Raw genomic sequence first — 22,152 nt, forward strand, 5'->3', positions numbered from 1 at the left:
AACTTCACACAGGCACAACGTTTTGGAGGGCTTTTTGCTGTTTGTTGCAGATAATGCCCACAATTGCACTTGCACAATTGTTCAATTCTGATACAGAGGATGAGGACTTTGATGGATTTCTGGGTGATGATTGATCGAAAAACGTGAGTACATTGTACAATGGCTAAATAAAATACAACGGAACTCAGTTTTGCTTCTGTTGCCTTTTTAAAAACATGTTTTTAGCTTGTATCTGTATGTCTTGGCATGCTACCGTATGCTTCAAGCTAACGTGTTTTTAGCGTGCGCGCATGCATGCCGTATGTTTAAACTGTCGTATGTTTTACCACTTTAAAACTGCGCCCAATAATACAGTGCGTTTTGTCTATGTGTAAAATACAGAAATAGCACCCATTAATGAATGAGACTGCGGCCAACCATACGGTGCGCCGAATGGTCGTGAAAATACGGTATTTATGATTCGGGTGAGAAGCTAAACTAGGATTTTGGGATTATAATTTCGGGCAAGGTTGGGGTTTGTGGAAAATGGTTTGGGGCTTGGGTTAGGAGTAGAATTGGGTTTGGGTTTGGATTTAAGGTTAGGATTTCAGGTTAGTGAGGTTGAAGTGGATCAGAGTAGGAATGCGCATGTGAATTTTGGTTTTAGTTTTCAATGCCTTCCCCGGAATTGAGGATCACAGAAAAAAATAGTCTGTGAGTCTTTGCTTGAAAAGACCAGCATCTCAACGTTGTACCTTCTCTCCTTTTCATTTTGTGAAGAAAGAGCATGTCGCCCGTATACGCGCCTTGAACGTTATGCTAATGTGTTTGCTGCTTGCATTGCGACAAGCCACCTGATATAATATTGGGTGCAAAGCACCACAAGAATATCAGATATTGTTTTTGAGTTGTAGACACCACACTTTTAGTCTTAAGATAAGATATCCTTTATTTGTCCCACACTGGGAAAATTTACAAACATTTAGTCAAACTCTATTAAACCCGTTTTGTCATTAAGCTATACTGAGCGCCTATGGAGAGGAAGACATTACGGTCATATAAGCGAAAATATGAGGGCCCTTCTTCTAATCTTTGCAGATAATGGTAACACTAAATATTTGCATGATTTGCATTTGCAGCTCAAAATAGTTATTCATATAGCCAGAAGCCAAGGACATTTTCACATTGAATCACGTTATGCTACAAGAGCAGCAGCTGCAGCTCCAGCCAAAGGTTACTAAAATAATCTGTCTGTTAAAATTAAGAAATAATCAATAATTTGTTTTTTTCTGTTATAATAATAACAATAATTCATGTTTGTTTGGATTTAAAGGAGCGACTAAGAGGTGTTTTGGAGTTGGTAACAAAACAAAATGAGAATTTTCCTGAATCTGCAATTCATGGAAAGGGTTGGAAATGGTGTGAATTTAATTATAATAGCTTTATCTTTCAGAGCCACTAGTCAAGACAGATCAGTTTTTGTTTTTTGTTTTTGGGCCAAAACTGAATACGCACTTTGGACATTCCTAGTGTTTGCTTCACAGACCTGATGTGACATTGCTAGATGTGCTATTCTCGCAGCGCTCCCTCTCCAGCTCGATCTCATTCACAATATCGCACATCTGCAGAGACAACACCTGTGGGAGAGAAGAGCATATCGTTAAAGCAGGGATGCAGTAGGCTCCTGCAAATTGATGCAGCAAAAGGGGTGGCTTGTGGTCTGAGGTGTTTTACCCATTGACTCATAAAAAAGTAAATTCATAAATGTGTTGTAGCTCCTCTTAGGTGAAATTGATAGGATCAAGGTGGGGTTCAGCATCCCAGCACTCCGAACTGGCTGGATGGAATGTCGGCTCCACAAATGGAAAAACGAGGCGATAGTAAGTAATTCAGTGAAGTCCCTGCGATTCAAAATTTCAAAATCAGCTGCATGCTTTAGCAACTAGCCAATCAAAATGCACACAATTTACACTGGAAAAAAATCACACAGGGTTTCAGGGTTTTAAACAAAATGAAACCAGCTGCTTTATAAGTATTTATTCTCAGCTACGTCTTCTCTCAGTAGCAACCCACATTTTCCTTGACTGACAATTGATCTTTTATAGTAGAAAATAAAAATCCTTGTTTCACCCCTCGGGTGGTGTCCGTCCCTCATTCATCTCGGGTCCTTTTGTGAGCCGAAGGCCCACCTCACCAGCCTTCCGCAGGAACTAGATGATGAGCCGCCCGGAGGGCGGCGAACCAGCTAGTGTATATTTTCTTATTGTCTGTACAGTGTCCTTGGGTGGTATGAAAGGCGCTTTTAAATAAAATGCATTATTATTATTATTATTATTATTATTATTATATATATATATATATATATATATATATATATATCTATATATATATATATATATATATATATATATATATATATAGATATATATATATATATATATATATATATAAATTAAAAATCCTCATCTCACCCCTCGGGTGGTGTCCGTCCCTCATTCAGCTCGGGTCCTCTACCAGAGGCCAGGAAGCTTGAGGGTTCTGCGCAGTATCCTTGCTGTTCCCAGCACTGCACATTTCTGGACTGAGATGTCCGATGTTGTTCCCGGGATCTGTTGCAACCACTCATCTAGTTTGGGGGTCACTGCCCCGAGTGCTCCGACCACCACGGGCACGACTGTCACCTTTACCTTCCAGGCTTTCTCCAGCTCCTCTCTCAGCCCTTGGTATTTCTTGAGTTTCTCATGTTCCTTGTTTCTGATGTTTCCATCAGTTGGGACCGCTACATCCACTACAACGGCTTTCCTCTGCCCTTTATCTATGATCACGATATCCGGTTGGTTCGCCATTAACATCTTGTCAGTCTGGATCTGGAAGTCCCACAGGATCTTCGCTCTGTCATTCTCCACCACCTCTGCAGGTGTTTCCCATTTTGACCTTGGGGTTTCCAGTCCATACTCCGCACAGATGTTTCGGTAGACTATGCCAGCCACCTGGTTATGGGGTTCCATGTAGGCTATCACTGCCAGCATCTTACACCCTGCAGTTATGTGTTGGATTGTCTCAGGTGCCTCTTTGCACACCTTGGGTCTTGTCTAGTGTGGTATATCTGGGCCTCTATGGCTCTGGTGCTCTGGGCCTGCTCCTGAGCAGCCATGATGAGTGCCTCTGTGCTGTCCTTCAGGCCAGCCCTCTCTAACCACTGATAAGACTTCTTGAGATCAGCCACTTCAGTTATGGTCCGGTGGTACATCCCGTGTCGGGGCTTGTCCTTCCATGGTGATCCCTCTTCCAGCGCCTCATCCTCTGTTCCCCATTGTCTGAGACATTCTCTGAGTACGTCATCCGTTGGAGCCTTCTCCTTGATGTATTCATGGAGCTTGGATGTTTCATCCTGGACAGTGGCTCTCACACTCACTAGTCACGAGTGACCCCTGAACCCCAAAAGACCTCAGTTTCCTGAGTAGGAAGAGTCGGCTCTGTCCTTTCCTAATCAGGGTTTTTATCCATTTATAAGCTACACCTCTAATGCCATAGCTTTCTAGTTTTTTCAATAATATACTGTGATCTATTGTGTCAAAAGCTTTTTTTAGATCTAGGAAAACCCCAAAAGTAAATTCTTTGTTGTCTATATTAGTGGCTATTGCTTCCACAAACTCCATAACTGCCATTGAGGTGGTCCGTTTTTCCCTGACGCCATATTGATTCTCACTTAAGAGCGCATGCTTTTGTATAAAACTATCAAGTCTGCGAGAAAATAGTTTTTCTAATATTTTTGAAAGTTGTGGTAGTAGTGATATTGGTCTATAATTTGTAAACAGATGTTTTTCTCCACTTTTATAGATTGGAATAACTTTAGCAATTTTCATTTTTGATGGAAAGATACCAGCTTTGAATGACAGGTTGCATATGTGCGTGAAAGGTCGCACTACATATTCTATAATCTGCTTGATTATTGTCATATCAATATTAAAGCAATCAGTTGACTTTTTATTTTTAAAAGTTTTTATAATATTTGATACTTCTTCTTGTTTTACTACAGTAAGGAACATCGTGGAGGAGTTTTTTTCTACGTATCTATCCACTTCAAACAGGTCTGTTGGATCAGGAATTTGTTTTGCTAGGTTACTGCCGATGTTGACAAAATACTCATTAAATTCAGTTGCTATTTCTGCAGTTTTTTCCAAAATAGTATTTTTGCCTTTGATAAAATACTCTGGATAATCCATTTTATAGGACTATTTCTGATTACTTGGTTAAGTATTTTTATTATTCTCTTTCTTCTTTCTTCTTTCTACATACATTCTTGCTGCTGGAGGCTGTAAATTTCCCCAGTGTGGGACGAATAAAGGATTATCTTTATCTTATGGAATTAGTTGGCTGGTCTCTCGATGTAATCGACAAAATTTTTTGGACGGAAAGAGCGGGCAGTGGGGGGCCTGCTTGCCCTCCGGGGACACTTGCTGTCGGATACGCCCTTGATCCATGGAGAAAGTGGGGACCGGTGTGCGTGACAGTAATGTCCTTGGAGGATGTGGAAGACATCTACATCATTGGCCTTTTGATAACAGGTATACTGCTGTTTGGTGTTAGCAGCGTGCTGTTCTATTGCAAAATTCAACCGATTGGAGCGGCTCTATTGGAAGTGAAGAAGCTGCCGGTCAATCTGGATGGCTTGGCGTGAATGTCCAACACTCAGACTCAAGCGGTGACTGAGCTCAACCAATTATTGTTGCGACTTTTGCGACTTTGCGGTTTTTTGAGCGATCCGCGCGATTGAAAACACCATGGAGACGTTGGAATTCATGCTGCAAAATAATTTTTCGGATCTGAATGATTGGCGCTAGAGAGAGATACAGACCAAGGACTCAAGGCTGTCTGGAATTGTTGCCGTCCGTCTTTCCAAAACAAACAACGCTATCTGGCCTTTCCCCTGGATGGAAATACGCATGGAGTGTAGGGCCCCCACCACCAACCCCCCTCCTTCTCGGCCATGGACTGACAAGCCGGGACTGTCTTCATGATGAGCAGACCACGACGAAGCAGCTGTGACCTGTACACGCATACACATACACAAATGGACAAGCACACGCGCATACACATCCTTGTTATCACCGTCTTCATCGCTCCGTTTTTTTTCCCCCCGTGACGTGGCTTGACCTGCAGAGCGCACGTGGCCGTGCAGCTGGTCAGGCGGCAGCGTCGCGGTAACCCCCCCCCCCCCCCGCCCATTCATCCTCCCCCTTATACATGTTATGTCTCGTGACTTGTTGTAACTGTCATATGCTTATTGATGTGCTAGGGTCGTTTTTTTTATCCTGGACTTAAATTATCCTCGGAAGAGGATAGTTCAAGCGTGTTTTTTTTTCCCTCTCCCTACCCAGCGTTTTTCCTTTCTGAATTCTGATTGTAATTTCCCCATTGCGGGACAAATAAAGGATATCTTAATCTTTATGTCATCCATGTTGAGGAGGTGACTGATTATAGCTCCATTTCTGAGGCGGTATTCATAGTCTGTCTTGGTGATTACTTGGCTTAGGGATTTCAGTCCTATGCAGAAGAGCAACAAAGGCTCTTCGGGTCCTGTTCACCTTATACAACTCCAAGCATTCAGTGATCTATATATGTGGCATCGGGTCATAGGCTTTCTTGTAATCAATCCAGGCTGTGCACAGGTTGGTATGTCGAGACCTGCAGTCTTGTGCGACTGTTCTGTCAACCAGTAGCTGATGTTTGTCTCCTCTGGTATCTCTTTCCATGCCCTTCTGTGCTTCGCTCATGTATTGATCCATGTGTCTACTTATCATAGCCGCAATGATGCCTGACATGAGCTTCCATGTTGTGGAGAGACAGGTTATGGGCCGATAGTTGGATGGGACTGCACCCTTTGAAGGATCCTTCATGATCAGGATCGTTCGCCCTTCAGTTAGCCATCCTGGGTGAGTCCCATCCCTCAGCAGCTGGTTCATTTGTGCTGCTCGGCGCTCATGGAGTGCTATGAGTTTCTTTAGCCAGGTGTGGACCATGTCCGGGCCTGGTGCTGTCCAGTTCTTCATATTTGAGACTCTTTCCTGTATGTCTGCCACTGTTATGGTAACTGGGTTCTGTTCAGGGAGGTTGCTGTGCTCCTCTCTCAGGGTCACCAGCCATTGTGCACTGCTGTTATGTGCAACCTCCTTCTCCCATGTGCCTTTCCAGTACCTTTCAGTTTCCAGTTTTGGTGGGTCAGCTCTGTTGTTAGGACCCTGCCACTGAGCGTACACTTTCGCAGGTTGTGTTGCGAACAGCCTGTTTATTCGTCTGATCTCATTCTCTTTCGTGTACCGCTTTCAGCGGCTGGACAAGGCTTGGAGTCTTTGTTTGGCAGTTTCGAGTGCTTTAGGTATGGTCATCTGGATGTACCTCTCGGGTCTTGGCCTTTTCATCACACCTCTCTGGGCTTCCGTCAATTGACTCACATCTTTCCGAGCCGCCTTGATCTTAGCCTCTGTTGAGAAATGGGAGCTGTCAATTTGCTCTTGTCCCTCCACTGTTACAGGTTCTTTTATCTCTCTATAAGGTGGAAGAAGACCCAACGCCACTTTGTCTTTTCTTCAGTTTATCACAACGCAACACGAATCAATTCGGGCTCCTGTGAGTCTCAGATTTCATCAGGAAGCCCCGAGCAATTACAGTCACATGTATATATAGGCATAGTATGTAAATTATGTTAATTTGGGGCGGGCAGTCCTTCCCCTTATGTAAAAATCAGAAACAAAGAAAGTCAAGTTCGATCTTGACATGATGACAAGGTACAGGCCATATCTGCTGGCTACAAATGTTGAGGTTAGGGTTCCTCTTCGAGGGCACTCGACAGCCTTCTGGGACTTTTACGAGGTGGTGGAGGCAAGAAAACCCTCGAGGGACTGTTAATTACCGTATTTTCATGCCATTAAAAGTCTTAAATTTTCTCCAAAATAGACAGGACGCCTTATGATGCGGAGCATCTTGTGTATGCGCTGTGTTCCAAAATCTGACTGACAGCCGACACGCTGTTTATATAGAGAAAAGGCGGAAGTGACTGTGGACAGGCATGCGGCAAAAAAGTCGGCCAATCAATGAAGGGTGGGCGTGTATATATACATACCGGTGTATGGAGAGGGAGAGCGAGAGAGAGAAGGCAGATGTGAGAGAGGAAAGGTATGCAGGGGAGAAATCCTCCAATGAGAGTGACGGGTGGGCGTGTAAGTGGACGCTAAAGGGACGCCCCAAGCAGGTACCAACACCCGTATAGAGTGCGGTTATGTGCATTGTTGCAAAACAACTTCGGTTTTGGTTTCTAAGAACCCCCGAAAATAAATTCTACAAAGAGACACGCCTACGAAGCTCAGTTAAAACTTCAAGCCATTGGTTATGCTTTTGGCATGCGTGCCCATCTCACAGCAGCGGTGAAAAACCAAGTCAAGCAAATGAACTCTGAGCTTGCCGTTATTCCCGGAGGCTTGACTAAAGAACTCCAACCGCTGGACATCGGCATCAACCGGGCGTTCAAAGTAAAGTTGCGAACGGCATGGGAAGAATGAACGATCGATGGCAAACACAACTTTACAAAGAGTGAGAGGCAGCGCTGGGCGAGTTACGCCACAATTTGCGAATGGATTGTGGCTGCTTGGATGAACGTGTCAGCTTGCACATTTCTGTGGAGCCACATGGCAATGAGAGTGACTCTAACAACGAGAGGGAACACGGCGTTTTTGATGGATTACTGGTACTTGCACAATTGTTTGATTCTGATACAGAATCAAGCTAACGTGTTTTTAGCGTGCGCGCATGCATGCCGTATGTTTAAGTTGGCGTATATTTTACCACTTTAAAACTGCGGCCAATGATACAGTGTGTTTTGTCTATGTGTAAAATACAGAAATAGCACCCATGAATGAGACTGACATACGGTGCGGCGAATGGTCGTGAAAATACGGTAACCTAGGGGAAATATGACCCCGACTTCACCCTACATTCGTTATTTATGTTCTTTAGCAGTTGTTTAGGATAGAGACTAGTATCAGTACTCATAGTAAGGTGACATTCCTCAACAGTGTTCTACTACTACTTCTAGCAGAATAATTCCTTAACACCTCCAACCGTCTTTTCCATGGTGGGTAACGTATCTCATGGCTTCCATGGTTGCTCTTATAGCCAAGCATCTCTAGGATCACTGATGCTGAAGCATATATCAGTTCATTGGTTTCCGTGATCTTTATGGTCAGGATCGCCCTCAGTGCTACATTCACACTCTCCATGAGACTTTCAGGTGGTACTTCACAGAGCCGTTGTAATCGGTTTCTAGGTCGCCCAGTTGCTGCCTCGCTCAGCATTTCATTCATTGGGTCTTTCCTCCCAATCTCTGGTATGAACTCCTCCTCTGATCTGGCAGTCTGGGGCCCTTCACCATGGAACCTGCGTTGTACCTCATCAATCTCAAGTTGTTCTCGGTGGATGTTGGAACACAGTTTCGAAGTAACAATTTAGCCCACATTCTCTGCATGTAACCCCTCTGACTAGGGTTGCTTGAGTAGTACCATTCCAACAGAGTCATGTTATCGCATCTCGCCCATCTCCGCTTTGTTCCAGTAGCCCATTTTTCATCAAGGCCCTCTTCCCCAGCACGTGACGCAGACCTTGTTTGGCCGGGCGATGTCTGAGCCAGCATGTCATTCGTTTTATTGTCTCTCATCTTTGTATGAGGGAGGCATTCGCGTGAACGATCTTGCCCAAGGACCCACACTGGATGGTGTTATGTGCTCATTTTTGCCCCAAGCGGGATTCGAACCACCGTTTCCCGTATGCCAAACCGATGCCTTACCAACTGAGCTATCCAGATAGATAGAACGATAGATAGATAGACAGATAGATAGATATAGATAAAAAAATGTTTTTTTCAACTGCAAACTCATTGCTAAAACTCCACCATCTGTCAAAACCAATACCGTCTGCTGGATCTGGTAGGGCCCTGCCCCTTATACCGTATCATCACTGTGAAGCAATCTTGCAAATCGAGAAGTGGAGCACTAAGTCAGGCAGTGTGTTTGTGGAGCTGACAGCCCGACTAAGACGTAAGAAGTCGGAGCGGTGAGCAGCGAGAGGTCAATGAAGGCGATTGAGTGAGTGGAGTGGGGCTGTTAAAGAGAGAAAAGACAACATCTGTCATTTGAATAGAGAGAGGTGGTGAAGGCACGAAGGAATATTTCAAATCGTCCTCGATAATAAATTGCCACCACAGTGCTGCTGCTGCTACACCTTCATCAGTCTTCCTCAGCAGACCTGAGCCGAGAATTAGATTAGTAAGGGTTGTGCAGTCGTCAATGGTAACTGCAGCTGGCATAGCAAAGAAATGCACATTATAATTTAGCAAGCTACGTTAACGTGTCGAGCAGGGGTGTTAAACTCATTTCACATTGTGGGCCACATACGGCCTCGGTTGATGTCAAGTGGGCCGGACCATAAAAATTATACCATACTCTCCTATAAATAACCAAAATAATATGTCTTTCCTTTGTTTTGGTCTGAAGAAGCACAAGAAAATCTGGAAAATTTTGAAATGTAATGAACATATCTTTTACAAAAAATTTCATGAAACACCTTAGATTTCCTTAGACAAATGTGCAATTTACTTTTATTATTCACACACACATGCATTGCAACTGATCTCACTGATTGTACAAAGGCACAAAACTTTAATTTTTGTACCTAATTATATTTTTAATTGGTTTTGACAAATATAGCTATACCTTTCAAGATCAAACCAGATTTATAAAGAAAGGATCTTTTAAATCATTTACACGTGCGCATATAAATTCTAAATTTAATCCCTGCCTGCACCTTACAAACTAAGGAGAGTGCTGTTGAATGTGTAAAGAATAAAGTACCGTATTTTCACGACCATTTGGCGCAGTCTCAGTAAGGGGTGCTATTTCTGTATTTGACACACACAAAACGCAATGTATTATTGGGCGCAGCCAGTCATGGTAAAACATACGCCAGCTTAAAAATATGGCATGCATGCACGCATGCTAAAAACACGTTTTTAAAAAGGCACCGGAAGCAAAACTGAGTTTGGTTGTACTTTATTTAGCCATTTTACAATGTACTCACGTGACTGGTACCTGCTAGGGACGTGCCTTTATCGTCCTTTTACACGCCCACCCTTCACTCATTGGCGACTGGTACCTGCTAGGGGCGTGCCTTTAGCGTCCTCTTACATGCCCACCCGTAACTCATTGGCTACTGGTACCTGCTAGGAACGTGCCTTTAGCGTCCTCTTATATGCCCACCCTTCACTCATTGGCAAGTGGTACCTGCTAGGGATGTGCCTTTAGCGTCCTCTTACACGCCCACCCTTAACTCATTGGCGACTGGTACCTGCTAGGGACGTGCCTTTAACGTCCTCTTACACGCCCACCCTTCACTCATTGGCGGACTTCCGCATGCATGACTTTTAAGGCCTTATAGTCGTCAAAATACAGTATTCACATGTCCTTGATAGCGTCTGCTGTGCTGGGTCTGTCTCAGTGACAGACTGAGACTGCTGTTGTATTATTTGATCAAAACAATGGGTTTTTTCTACTCTGATCAAGTGTGTCCCCTAGTGGATACTCCATAAATTGCACCTTATTAAAAATATTCATTCCATGTCTTTTATGCATTTTTTCCCCTTTAAAAGAATCTGATCGAACCTCCTTGGGGGCCGGTTCCGGCCCGCGGGCCGTATGATTGACACCCCTGGTGTAGAGGTAAAAATAATTACAGCTTCTTAGTGACTTTAACTGTTTTTGTCTATTGAAGTGAGTCACTTTTTTAATCAAGGTTCGCAGAGGGTTAAAAATCTCATTCTGTTCTGCTTATGAGTTCAGTTAATGGCCATCATAGCTTTTAGCTTAGTTAGCATCCTTCTGTTGCCCACCTCCTCCAGAGTGTCAAGGGAGCAACCCAGGACAGAACTGGCCTTCCTGACCAGTCGCTCCAGTCTCTTTCTGTCCCGGGCTGAGATGCTGCCTGACCAGCAGACAATGCCATAAAGGATGGCCGAGGCCACCACCGAGTTATAGAACGTCTTAAGGAGTGACCCCTGAACCCCAAAAGACATCAGTTTCCTGAGTTACATCTTGTGTAACATGACCTTTTTCTTGCAAGTTTGAATTGGATATGCAATAAGTGAGGTTCCCAGCGAATTTTGTTCTCAAAGGAAGGCATTTTATTTCATTTACAGTCACTATCTTGTAACATTCTATTGATCTAGTCTTTTGATTACTTAATTTGACATTTGTAAATCTCATTAATTTTGTTTTTTCTTAAATTTATTGCTAACTTCTTTTCATCAAATCAAATATTAACTTACTATTTATTACTTTTTAAGAAACTGTGACTTTAGGATGTATTTACAATTGTGACATCCAGGACTAAAAACATTAGCCATATCGCCGATTATTTTGGCCGATGTTTGAAGGGCCATTGTCAGCCAAATTACATCAAAATGGGATTGCTTGGGTCACTATGGGTAGTGTATTCTTTCAAACAGTTCTGATTTCTCACATTGTACAGAGTAGCAAACTGTATTTCAGTTGGCAGGGGACACCCTGAACTGTTTGCCAGCCAATCGCAGGGCACACACATCGACAAATAACCACTCATGCTCACATTCACACCCGGGGACAATCCGGAGTGTCCAATTAACCGGCCATGCATGCTTCTGGATTGTTGGAAGAAACCAGACTACCCAGAGAAAACCTACATAGACCCGGGGTGAACATACAAAATCCACACAGGAAGGCCGGAGCCGGGATCGAGCCCAAGACATCTGCACTGTGAGGTTGACACGCTGACCACTGGTCCACCAAGCCGCCAATGTCGAAATAAAAATTCACAAATATTTTAAAACTACAGTATATTAATGTACTTTTAACCTTATAGGCCACTCTCCTGGCTGACGTAGGGTGTCACAAACAACAGTGGTGCGCGACCTTTTATATGTCACACGCAATAACAATTCATTTTAAACATTTTTATTTAATACAATAGTACAAAAAATGTAGAACAATGAAAAATAACCCAGTTAACTCCAAAAAATGGAGCCCTTACGAATAATGAACGCAATTTAAAATGGAAACAAAAAAGTGATGATCTTACATACGGCGTTCGCATCATTGCTACTTGCACAAAAATGACACGATGAATTGCTGCTCTCATCTGATGGCTGCCACCTAGTTAGCGACTAAACTGCTCATGTTTAAGTGGACCAGCGATACTCGCATTTAATGCTTTCCACTCCATCAATTAGGTGGTACTTGTTCAAATGATTCGACCGGTTTGTTATATTGCCTTGACTTTGACAGCATACTTTGCACAACGGCTTCCTCGCTTCTTCATTGTTTCTATTTGGCTGCTATTGGAAGCTGGCTGTCTTCCTTAGCTCTTGGTTCCACAGACCGCAATGATATTGTCCCACATTATTTTAATTTCACCAAGCTCTGCGTTTTTGTCTGTGCTTGTGATGCTTGGTACTTGACGTAGTAACACAGGCAAGCCCATGTGTTGAGCAGTTTGCGAGAGTACTTGTAGCCAGCACCGTTGAGCGTTTGATGAAGGTAAAATAAAAACCTGACTGCCAATCAGAGGAGGGTTGTGCCCTTCAACATCTCTTATTGGCTGAACCAATGATTGTCATGATTCGGTTTAGGGACCAACAGGTGGCACTGTAGGGCTCCTCTGGCAGCTGCACACCTGTTGGTCATAACTAATTAGGGCTTTAAAAGGATTCCTAGCCCGAACACTCAGTGTCGGGTCATTGTTGCTATTGCTACTGTCATGCTTTGTTGGTTGCTGTTGCCTCTTGCTACTTTCATGTTTGTTTCAGTCATGTTTAGTTCATTGTTATGTTTTAGCTTCAGTCCTGTTTTTGTTCTTGAGAGTTTTTAGTTTCTGCCATGGTTTTTGTTTGTTACTGTGGACTTTGTTTAGGATTTAGTTTTCTTGTTTCAAATACACCCTTCTCCTCTTTCCTGCCTGCTTTTTTGGGGTCCACCATCACCATGCAATGTGAGAATGATAGGCTTGAGAGTTGAGGAAACTTTTTCCACACAGATTTGGAAAGATTTCGAATAGTTTAAAATATTACATTTATAGAAATGAATTAATGTGTCACTTTATGAATAACTGATTGAACTTTGTCAGTCCACTCATAAGAAATGGCATGTCCATCTCTAATTCAGGGTGTTTGGTTGATTGTATATTTCACTCAACTGCAGAGTACCAGGCTTATTTGAAATTGAGGTGTGTATTTGAGAGCAGAACTTACTTCAAAAAGACACTTGCATATAAATTGAACGATAGTAAAGGCAATCAGAGTGACACATCTACTTTAAAACACCACCGCCTGTTACATATTTTTTCCTTTTAGAGAAGATAGCAAGGGGTCTCTTTGAAACAAGACATTTATTTGTTCAAGGAGTTAACATTTATATTATTTTTAATTGACGTGAGGGTGTCTCTAAGAGTGGAGGAAATGCGTCACAATGTAAACAAGTTGCACGATGTACAGCAACTCTAATCACTAGCACTGCATGATAAGCCACCTATGCGGCGCACAAAAATACCACTGTGCGATTCGGTGCCCCAGCTCCACTTATTGCATGAGGTCACCCTGACACTCTCATCATACACACATATCTTAGAACACACAAGATGACCTGCGGATGAGGAGCCATTTCAGCATGAGATGCAAACACAGGGGATTGAGTTGTCCAAGGAGGAAATATCAGCACTGTCAGACCTCCTGTTGACCTCGTATTCGGATTTGCACTTGAAAGCCGGTGGAGCATTGATGAGAGGATATGGCGCCAAATGCAATATACAGTTTTAGAGTGCATAGGTTAGGTTTCAAATCAAATTTGGATTTTAACCCTTTCATGCACCAATAATGATAACCTGTAACCTGATAACATGATGGGCTGTGCACTGTAGTGATCGCTGTCCCTGAAAGGGTTAAAATAGGCAAAGTTAGGATTGCAAAATATGGTTTCAAAATATGGGCTAGGGTTTCAGGAGGATGCTAGCTTTTTACCGGAAAATGTGTTTCAGCATTCAGCTGTCTATGAATTTGTGTAAATATTTTTACTGTGCTTAGAGTTACAGTTACAGTCAACCTCACATCAGTAGAGATATATTTGCATAAAGTAAGCATATTTGTCCACTCCTAGGTTAGCAAGAGTGTTAAAAATGTAAAAGATATTCTATTTTACATGTAAAATGTGGAATTATTTTGCAATTAATTATATTTCGTCTTCATGAGAATAATCATCCATTAATTCATACATTCATCTTCCGAGCCGCTTGATCCTCACCAGGGTCGCGGGGGGTGCCGGAGCCCATCCCAGCTGTCTTCGGGCCGTAGGCGGGGGACACCCTGAATCGGTTGCCAGCCAATCGCAGGGCACACAGAAACGAACAACCATTCGCACTCACACTCACACCTACATCCTCTCCGTGAGCCGCCACCTTACCGTGGTGGAGGGGGTTGTGTGTCCCAATGATCCTAGGAGCTAAGTTGTCTGGGGCTTTATGCCCCTGGCAGGGTCACCCATGGCAAACAGGTCCTAGGTGAGGGACCAGACAAAGCACGGCTCACAAAGCCCCTTATGGAAAACAAAATCGATGGTACTCAGTTTCCCTTGCCCGGACGCGGGTCACCGGGGCCCCCCTCTGGAGCCAGGCCTGGAGGTGGGGCTCATTGGCGAGCGCCTGGTGGCCGGGCCTACACCCATGGGGCCCGGCCGGGCTCAGCCCGAAGAGGCAACGTGGGTCCCCCTTCTCATGGTCTCACCACCCGTGGGAGGGGTCAAAGGGGTCGGGTGCAATGTGAGCTGGTCGGCAGCCAAAGGCGGGGACCCTGGCGGTCTGATCCTCGGCTGCAGAAGCTCGCTCTTGGGACATGGAATGTCACCTCTCTGGCAGGGAAGGAGCCCAAGCTGGTGTGTGAGGCAGAGAATTTCCGACTGGATATAGTCGGACTTGCCTCCACACACAGCCTGGGTTCTGGTACCAGTCCTCTCGAGAGGGGTTGGACTCTCTTTCACTCTGGAGTTGCTCACGGTGAGAGGCGCAGAGCAGGTGTGGGCATACTTATTGCCCCCTGGCTCAGTGCCTGTACATTGGGATTCACACCGGTGGACGAGAGGGTTGCATCCCTCCGCCTGCGGGTGGGGGGATGGGTCCTGACTGTTGTTTGTGCATATGCACCAAACAGCAGCTCAGCATACCCACCCTTTTTGGAGTCCTTGGAGGGTGTGTTGGAGAGTACTCCTGCTGGGGACTCCCTTGTTCTACTGGGGGACTTCAATGCTCACGTGGGCAATGACAGTGAGACCTGGAGGGGCGTGATTGGGAGGAACGGCCCCCCCGATCAGAACTCGAGTGGTGTTTTGTTATTGGACTTCTGTGCTCGTCACGTATTGTCCATAACGAACACCTTGTTCAAACATAAGGGTGTCCACATGTGCACTTGGCACCAGGACACCCTAGGCCGTAGTTCGATGATCGACCTTGTGGTCGTGTCATCGGATTTGCAGCCGCATGTTCTAGACACTCGGGTGAAGAGAGGGGCGGAGCTGTCAACTGATCACCACCTGGTGGTGAGTAGGCTCCGATGGTGGGGGAAGATGCCGGTCCGTCCTGGCAGACCCAAACGTATTGTGAGGGTTTGTTGGGAGCGTCTGGCGGAATCCCCTGTCAGAAGGAGTTTCAACTCCCACCTCCGACAGAGCTTTTCCCATGTTCCGGGGGAGACGGGGGGGCATTGAGTCCGAGTGGACCATGTTCCGTGCCTCTATTGTTGAGGCGGCCAATCTGAGTTGTGGCCGTAAGGTGGTTGGTGCCTGTCGTGGCGGCAACCCTCGTACTCGCTGGTGGACACCAGCAGTAAGGGATGCCGTCAAGCTGAAGAAGGAGTCCTTCGAGCCTTTATGGCCTGTAGGACCCCAGAGGCAGATGACGGGTATCGACTGGCCAAGCGGAATGCAGCTTTGGTGGTCGCCGAGGCAAAAACCCGAGCGTGGGAAGAGTTCGGTGAGGCCATGGAAGCCGACTTCCGGACGGCTTCGAGGAAATTCTAGTCCACCAACCGACGTCTCAGGAGGGGGAAGCAGTGCACCACTAACAATGTGTACAGTGGGGATGGGGCGCTGCTGACTTCGACTCGGGACGTTGTGAACCGGTGGGCAGAGTACTTCGAAGACCTCAACTCCACTAACACGCCTTCCTTGGAGGAAGCAGAGCCTGGGGACTCTGAGGTGGGCTCTCCTATCTCTGTGGTTGAAGTCACCGATGTGGTTAAAAAGCTCCTCGGTGGCAAGGCCCCAGGGGTGGATGAGATCCGCCCGGAGTTCCTCAAGGTTCTGGATGTTGTGGGGCTGTCCTGGTTGACACGCCTCTGCAACATCGCATGGTCAACAGGGAGAGTGCCTCTGGATTGGCAGACCGGGGTGGTAGTCCCTCTTTTTAAAAAGGGGGACCGGAGGGTGTGTTCCAACTACAGAGGGATCACACTCCTCAGCCTCCCTGGTAAGGTCTATTCAGGGGTGCTGGGGAGGAGGGTCCGTCAGGAAGTCGAACCTCAGATTGAGGAGGAGCAGTGTGGTTTTCGTCCCGGCCGTGGAACAGTGGACCAGCTCTACACCCTTAGCAGGGTTCTCGAGGGTATGTGGGAATTCGCCCAACCAGTCTACATGTGTTTTGTGGACTTGGAGAAGGCGTTTGACCGTGTCCCTCTGGGAGTTCTGTGGGGGGTGCTTCGTGGTTATGGGGTACCGAACCCCCTGATACGAGCTGTTCGGTCACTATACCACTGATGTCAGAGTTTGGTTCGCATTGCCGGCAATGAGTCGGAATCGTTTCCAGTGGGCGTAGGACTCCGCCAAGGCTGCCCTTTGTCACCGATTCTGTTCATAACCTTCATGGACAGAATCTCTAGGCGCAACCGAAGCGTTGATGGGGTCCGTTTTGGTGGCCTCAGTATTGCATCCCTGCTTTTTGCAGATGATGTGGTGCTGTTGGCTCCTTCGAACGGGGCTCTCCAACTCTCACTGGAGCGTTTCGCAGCCGAGTGTGAAGCGGTTGGGATGAAAATCAGCACCTCCAAATCTGAAACCATGGTCCTCAGTCGGAAAAGGGTGGAGTGCCCCCTCTGGGTCGGGGGGGGGAGATCTTGCCCCAAGTGGAGGAGTTTAAGTATCTTGGGGTCTTGTTCACGAGTGAGGGCAGGAGGGAGCGAGAGATCGACAGGCGGATCGGTCCAGCGTCTGCTGTGATGCGGACGTTGTATCGGTCTGTCGTGGTGAAGAAGGAGCTGAGCCAAAGGGCGAAGCTCTCAATTTACCGGTCGATCTACGTTCCAACCCTCATCTATGGTCACGAGCTATGGGTCGTGACCGAAAGAATGAGATCCCGGATACAAGCGGCCGAAATGAGTTTTCTCCGCAGGGTGTCCAGGCTCTCCCTTAGAGATAAGGTGAGAAGCTCGGTCATCCGGGAGGGGCTCAGAGTCGAGCTGCTTCTCCTCCACATCGAGAGGAGCCAGATGAGGTGGCTTGGGCATCTGATTCGGATGCCTCCTGAACGCCTCCCTGGTGAGGTGTTCCGGGCATGTCCCACCGGGAGGAGACCCCGAGGAAGACCAAGGACACGCTGGAGAGACTATGTCACCCAGCTGGCCTGGGAACGCCTCGGGATCCCCCGGGGAGAGCTGGAAGAAGTAGCTAGGGAGAGGGAAGTCTGGGCTTCCCTGCTAAAGGTGTTGCCCCCACGACCCGGCCCCGGATAAGCGGTAGAAGATGGATGGATGGATGGATAATTCATACATTTTCCAATTCGCTGTCTTCGTAGAGTAGGCGGGGGACACCCTGAACCGGTTGCCAGCCAATCGCAAGGCACCTATAGACAAACAACCATCCGTGCTCACATTCATACGAAGGGACCATCTAGAGCAGTGGTCCTCAACTAGAAATGCTGTCGGTCCACTTTTTTTTTTTTTTATAAGACCAAGGTCCAGTCCCATGCACGGTGGTCATGGGGAGCAGGGCTATATGCCCATTTAGTATGGTCAAGCCAAGCTTATACAAATCAACATTCCTCACAACCAACCAATAATGGGGTGCATGAAAATAACAATTATTCACTTTGCCAGTACACAGCAAATAATGAGAGGTATTGTATTGAGGCAGAGGAACTCTTTTATTTTGTTAAGTTGTGCCTGCTTAATAATAAAAATAGCCCTTTTAGGGAAATAAGACATTTTTATTTTAACTTTTTTAAACATTAGTTGTCTTTTTTCCCTTAATTTAACAAAAGCAAATCAAAATACTCATTTTACCAAAATAAATACTAAAAATAAAAACAAAAATATTATTTTCATTTGTACAATTCCCCTTTTCACATCCCCTCTGAAATCATTGAAAAATATATCAGAAGAGGAGTTAAGAACCATTTTAAACACTGACACAAGGGAGACAGGAATGTGCAGTGCTGTTCTTCCACTAAAGGTGAATGCAATGTCTGAGGCATGCAAATATTATTTGAGGACGCCATTGGGATGTTCATTTAACATGTTGCGGTGTTCTGCCGTTAAATAGCTGCAAAGATCCCCGGGTAGACGGGAGCAAAACTGCACACAATCGAAACCTGCCGCGATTCATTTTGTCTAATTGTCTGTGTGCGGCTCTCGGGGGCTGAAGCTGTGAGCACACTGTGGCGTCGCGCATGCGTCTGTTTCCTGACACAATCATCCATTTTGAATGCGTGACGCTGATGTATGGGCACACCTTAAGTTCAGAGGAGCCAATCAGCGCATCGTTATCGCCGACATGCCCCCGTCTCCAGTTCGTCAAACATTGTACACACACAGAGTCGCGCTGCTGCGTCCTCTGCAATACATCTGTTCGTGCACGCAAATAATACAACGGATAATTTTAACAAGTGATCGCGGTAATGCGCAGATTATAGTCCAAAAATAGAAAATGTATAACGTAAAAATCACTATATAATTTATTGGCGGCCCGGTAGTCCAGTGGTTAGCACGTCGGCTTCACAGTGCAGAGGTACCGAGTTCGATTCCAGCTCCGGCCTCCCTGTGTGGAGTTTGCATGTTCTCCCCGGGCCTGCGTGGGTTTTCTCCGGGTGCTCCGGTTTCCTCCCACATTCCAAAAACATGCGTGGCAGGCTGATTGAACACTCTAAATTGTCCCTAGGTGTGAGTGTGAGTGCGGATGGTTGTTCGTTTCTGTGTGCCCTGCGATTGGCTGGCAACCGATTCAGGGTGTCCCCCGCCCACTGCCCGAAGACAGCTGGGATAGGCTCCAGCACCCCCCGCGACCCTAGTGAGGATCAAGCGGTACGGAAGATGAATGAATTTATTATTTTATACAATTTGCCGAGGGTCCGGACAGAGGAGGTCGGCGGTCCAGACAGAGGAGGTCGGCGGTCCGGTCGTGGATCACGGTCCGCCAGTTGAGGAAGAGGGATCTAGAGTGTTGCATTAGCCTGCCATGCATGTTTTTGCAATGTGGGAGGAAACCGGAGCACCCGGAGAAAACCTAGGGAAAACATGCAAACTCCACACAAGAAGGCCGGAGCTGCAATCGAACCCTGCACCTCTGCACTGTGCGGCTGACATGCTAACCAGTCAACCACAATGCCGCCCGAGAATGATCATAATTTAAAAATTTAATTAACTGACAGCCCTGAAATATACCGTACATAGACTCGAACAAAAATGTCTCTCAAAATCCATAAAAATTATTGAGAACCAACAAAATACAAAGTCATAGAACCATTCATCTTCCGAGCCGCTTGATCCTCACTAGGGTCGCGGAGGGTGCTGGAGCCTATCCCAGCTGTCTTCGGGCAGTAGGCGGGGGACACCCTGAATCGGTTGCCAGCCAATCGCAGGGCACACAGAAACGAACAACCATTCACACACACTCACACCTAGGGATAATTTAGAGTGTTCAATCAGCCTACCATGCATGTTTTTTGGAATGTGGGAGGAAACCGGAGCACCCGGAGAAAACCCACGCAAGCCCGGGGAGAACATGCAAACTCCACACAGGGAGGCCGGAGCTGGAATCGAACCCGGTACCTCTGCACTGTGAAGCCGACGTGCTAACCACTGGACTACCGGGCCGCCCTGTCATAGAACCAGTAGACTTGAAACATCAACCATCCATCCATTCATTTTCCGATCCGCTTATTCTCACAAAGGTTGCGAGGGGTGCTGGAGCCTATTCCAGCCATCTTTGGGTAGTAGGCGGGGGACACCCTGAATCGGTTTCCAGCCAATCGCAGGGCACACAGAGAAGAACAACCATCCGCGCTCACACTCACACCTACGGACAATTTAGAGTGTTCAATCAGCCTTCCATGCATGGTTTTGGAATGTGGGAGCAAAGCGGAGTACCCGGAGAAAACCCACGCAGGCACAGGGAGAACATGCAAACTCCACACTGGGAGGCCGCAGCTGGTTGAAACATCATATTATTTATATTGTATGAAATAATGTATATTGTAGGAATCTGAAGGAAAGATAGATCATAAATACATTATGTGAAAATATACAAATGTACTGCATAATATTTTTAACACAACTTTGGATGTATTTGATGGAAAACCTGATACCACGTGGATGAATATTCAAATTCAAATTCTAATCAAATTAAAAACCCAAAGAGGAAAACAGGAGAGCCACATAATTTTGTTGAAGAGCAACACAATAACATAGTTGATTAAAATGGTGCCGAACACATAATAAACCATGCGCTGTGGCCTTGTCCCACTGCACCCCGCAGTGTTCAATTCATGAGCCGAGTGTGCAAGCTTTCATACCTCGTCAGCAAAGTCGTGGGAGAAGAGGAGGCTGCGGCAGAACAAAAGAGAACAAACGCAAGCGTGTGACTGATGACGAGACAGTGGATGGGTTTGGACGACATCGACCAAATTGATGCAAACCCCAAAATTTTTCTTGAATAAATGAGGACAGACAGGAAGTTGAAATGCTATCTGCTCTCTCAAGGATTTATTCCGATTTTCTATCTCCGAACCACCCCTCCGACCCATACAAATAAGACAAACAGCACTAACAAAATTACAACAAAAAGGACAACTGACCTATGTAGTAATCCATAAATTGATTTGCTCGTAATTGCTTAATTATGCCTGCAAGCTGGCGACATGGTGATCGATTGCTTTGTATGTCTGCCTCACAGCGCACAGGTCACGCGTTCCAATCCGGACTCAGCTTTCCTGTGTGGAGTTTGCATGTTCTCCCCGTGCCTGCGTGGGTTTTCTTCGGGTACCCCGCTAATGGATGGATGTCTGGAAGTGACCAAGTCAAATGACTCAAGTGGTTTGATACCCCAAACCAGAAATTGAGAGTTGTTTCTAGGGTTAGTGATTAATGTGAAGGGCTACCCTTTAATAATAAATTTGCTGAAAATTCATTTGATTATGTTGTCATTATTATAAATTAGACCTGTCAGTTTAGCGCATTTTTATTGGCATTAATTTAAATTAATTTTAATGGGATTAAATTTTTTTCTCGCGAGATTAACGTGGCACACGTCACAAGCGGATGTTAAATTGCTCTATAAATACACCAGAAACAAAACAACAAGCGTGTTGCAGAAGTCCACGCCCATGTCTGTTTCGCTCCATTGACAAGACCAAAGTTACCTGTTCTTCTTTCTCTGTGTATCATACAGGTATACGATGTATGCCACTGACGCGATTGTTACTTATTTGAAACTATTTTGTGTGGAAGGTTACAGCGTTCCATGTCCATATAAATAGAACGGGTGGAGCTTCTCTGTGTTCGTCTGACAGTGACAGTGCGCTGTTGTGGTAGCGACCTAGCGAAAAGCAAACGTCTCCAGTGTTGTCATCCGAAATGAGGTATACACAAAAAACGTAGAGAGACTTGCGCGCAAGAAGGACTAACACAATCAACATAGCCTGACTGCGTTAGGGGGAGTGAAACCCCCCTCTTTCAGAAGGGTTTGCCCCAGCAGTACGGGGAAGTGCTTGCGCTTGTTTGTACGGCTGCAGTTTTGAATACAGCGGACATAATGAACACTGGTGTCCGGTGTCTCGTTATTCTCC

At 45.8% G+C, this 22,152-nt stretch overlaps 1 protein-coding gene across 1 annotated transcript in view; it reads right to left on the bottom strand.

Annotated features, from left to right (window-relative positions):
• Positions 1-22,152, bottom strand: part of vipr1b (vasoactive intestinal peptide receptor 1b) — a 91,096-nt gene that overhangs the window by 61,133 nt on the left and 7,811 nt on the right. Inside the window, exon 2 of the mRNA XM_052054283.1 lies at positions 1,526-1,616. Coding sequence (XP_051910243.1) covers positions 1,526-1,601 — 76 coding nt within the window. The 5' untranslated portion in view covers positions 1,602-1,616. The remainder of the gene's footprint in view (positions 1-1,525; positions 1,617-22,152) is intronic.

The sequence above is a fragment of the Hippocampus zosterae genome, chromosome 20 (assembly GCF_025434085.1).
Source record: "Hippocampus zosterae strain Florida chromosome 20, ASM2543408v3, whole genome shotgun sequence".
Lineage (NCBI taxonomy): Eukaryota > Metazoa > Chordata > Actinopteri > Syngnathiformes > Syngnathidae > Hippocampus > Hippocampus zosterae.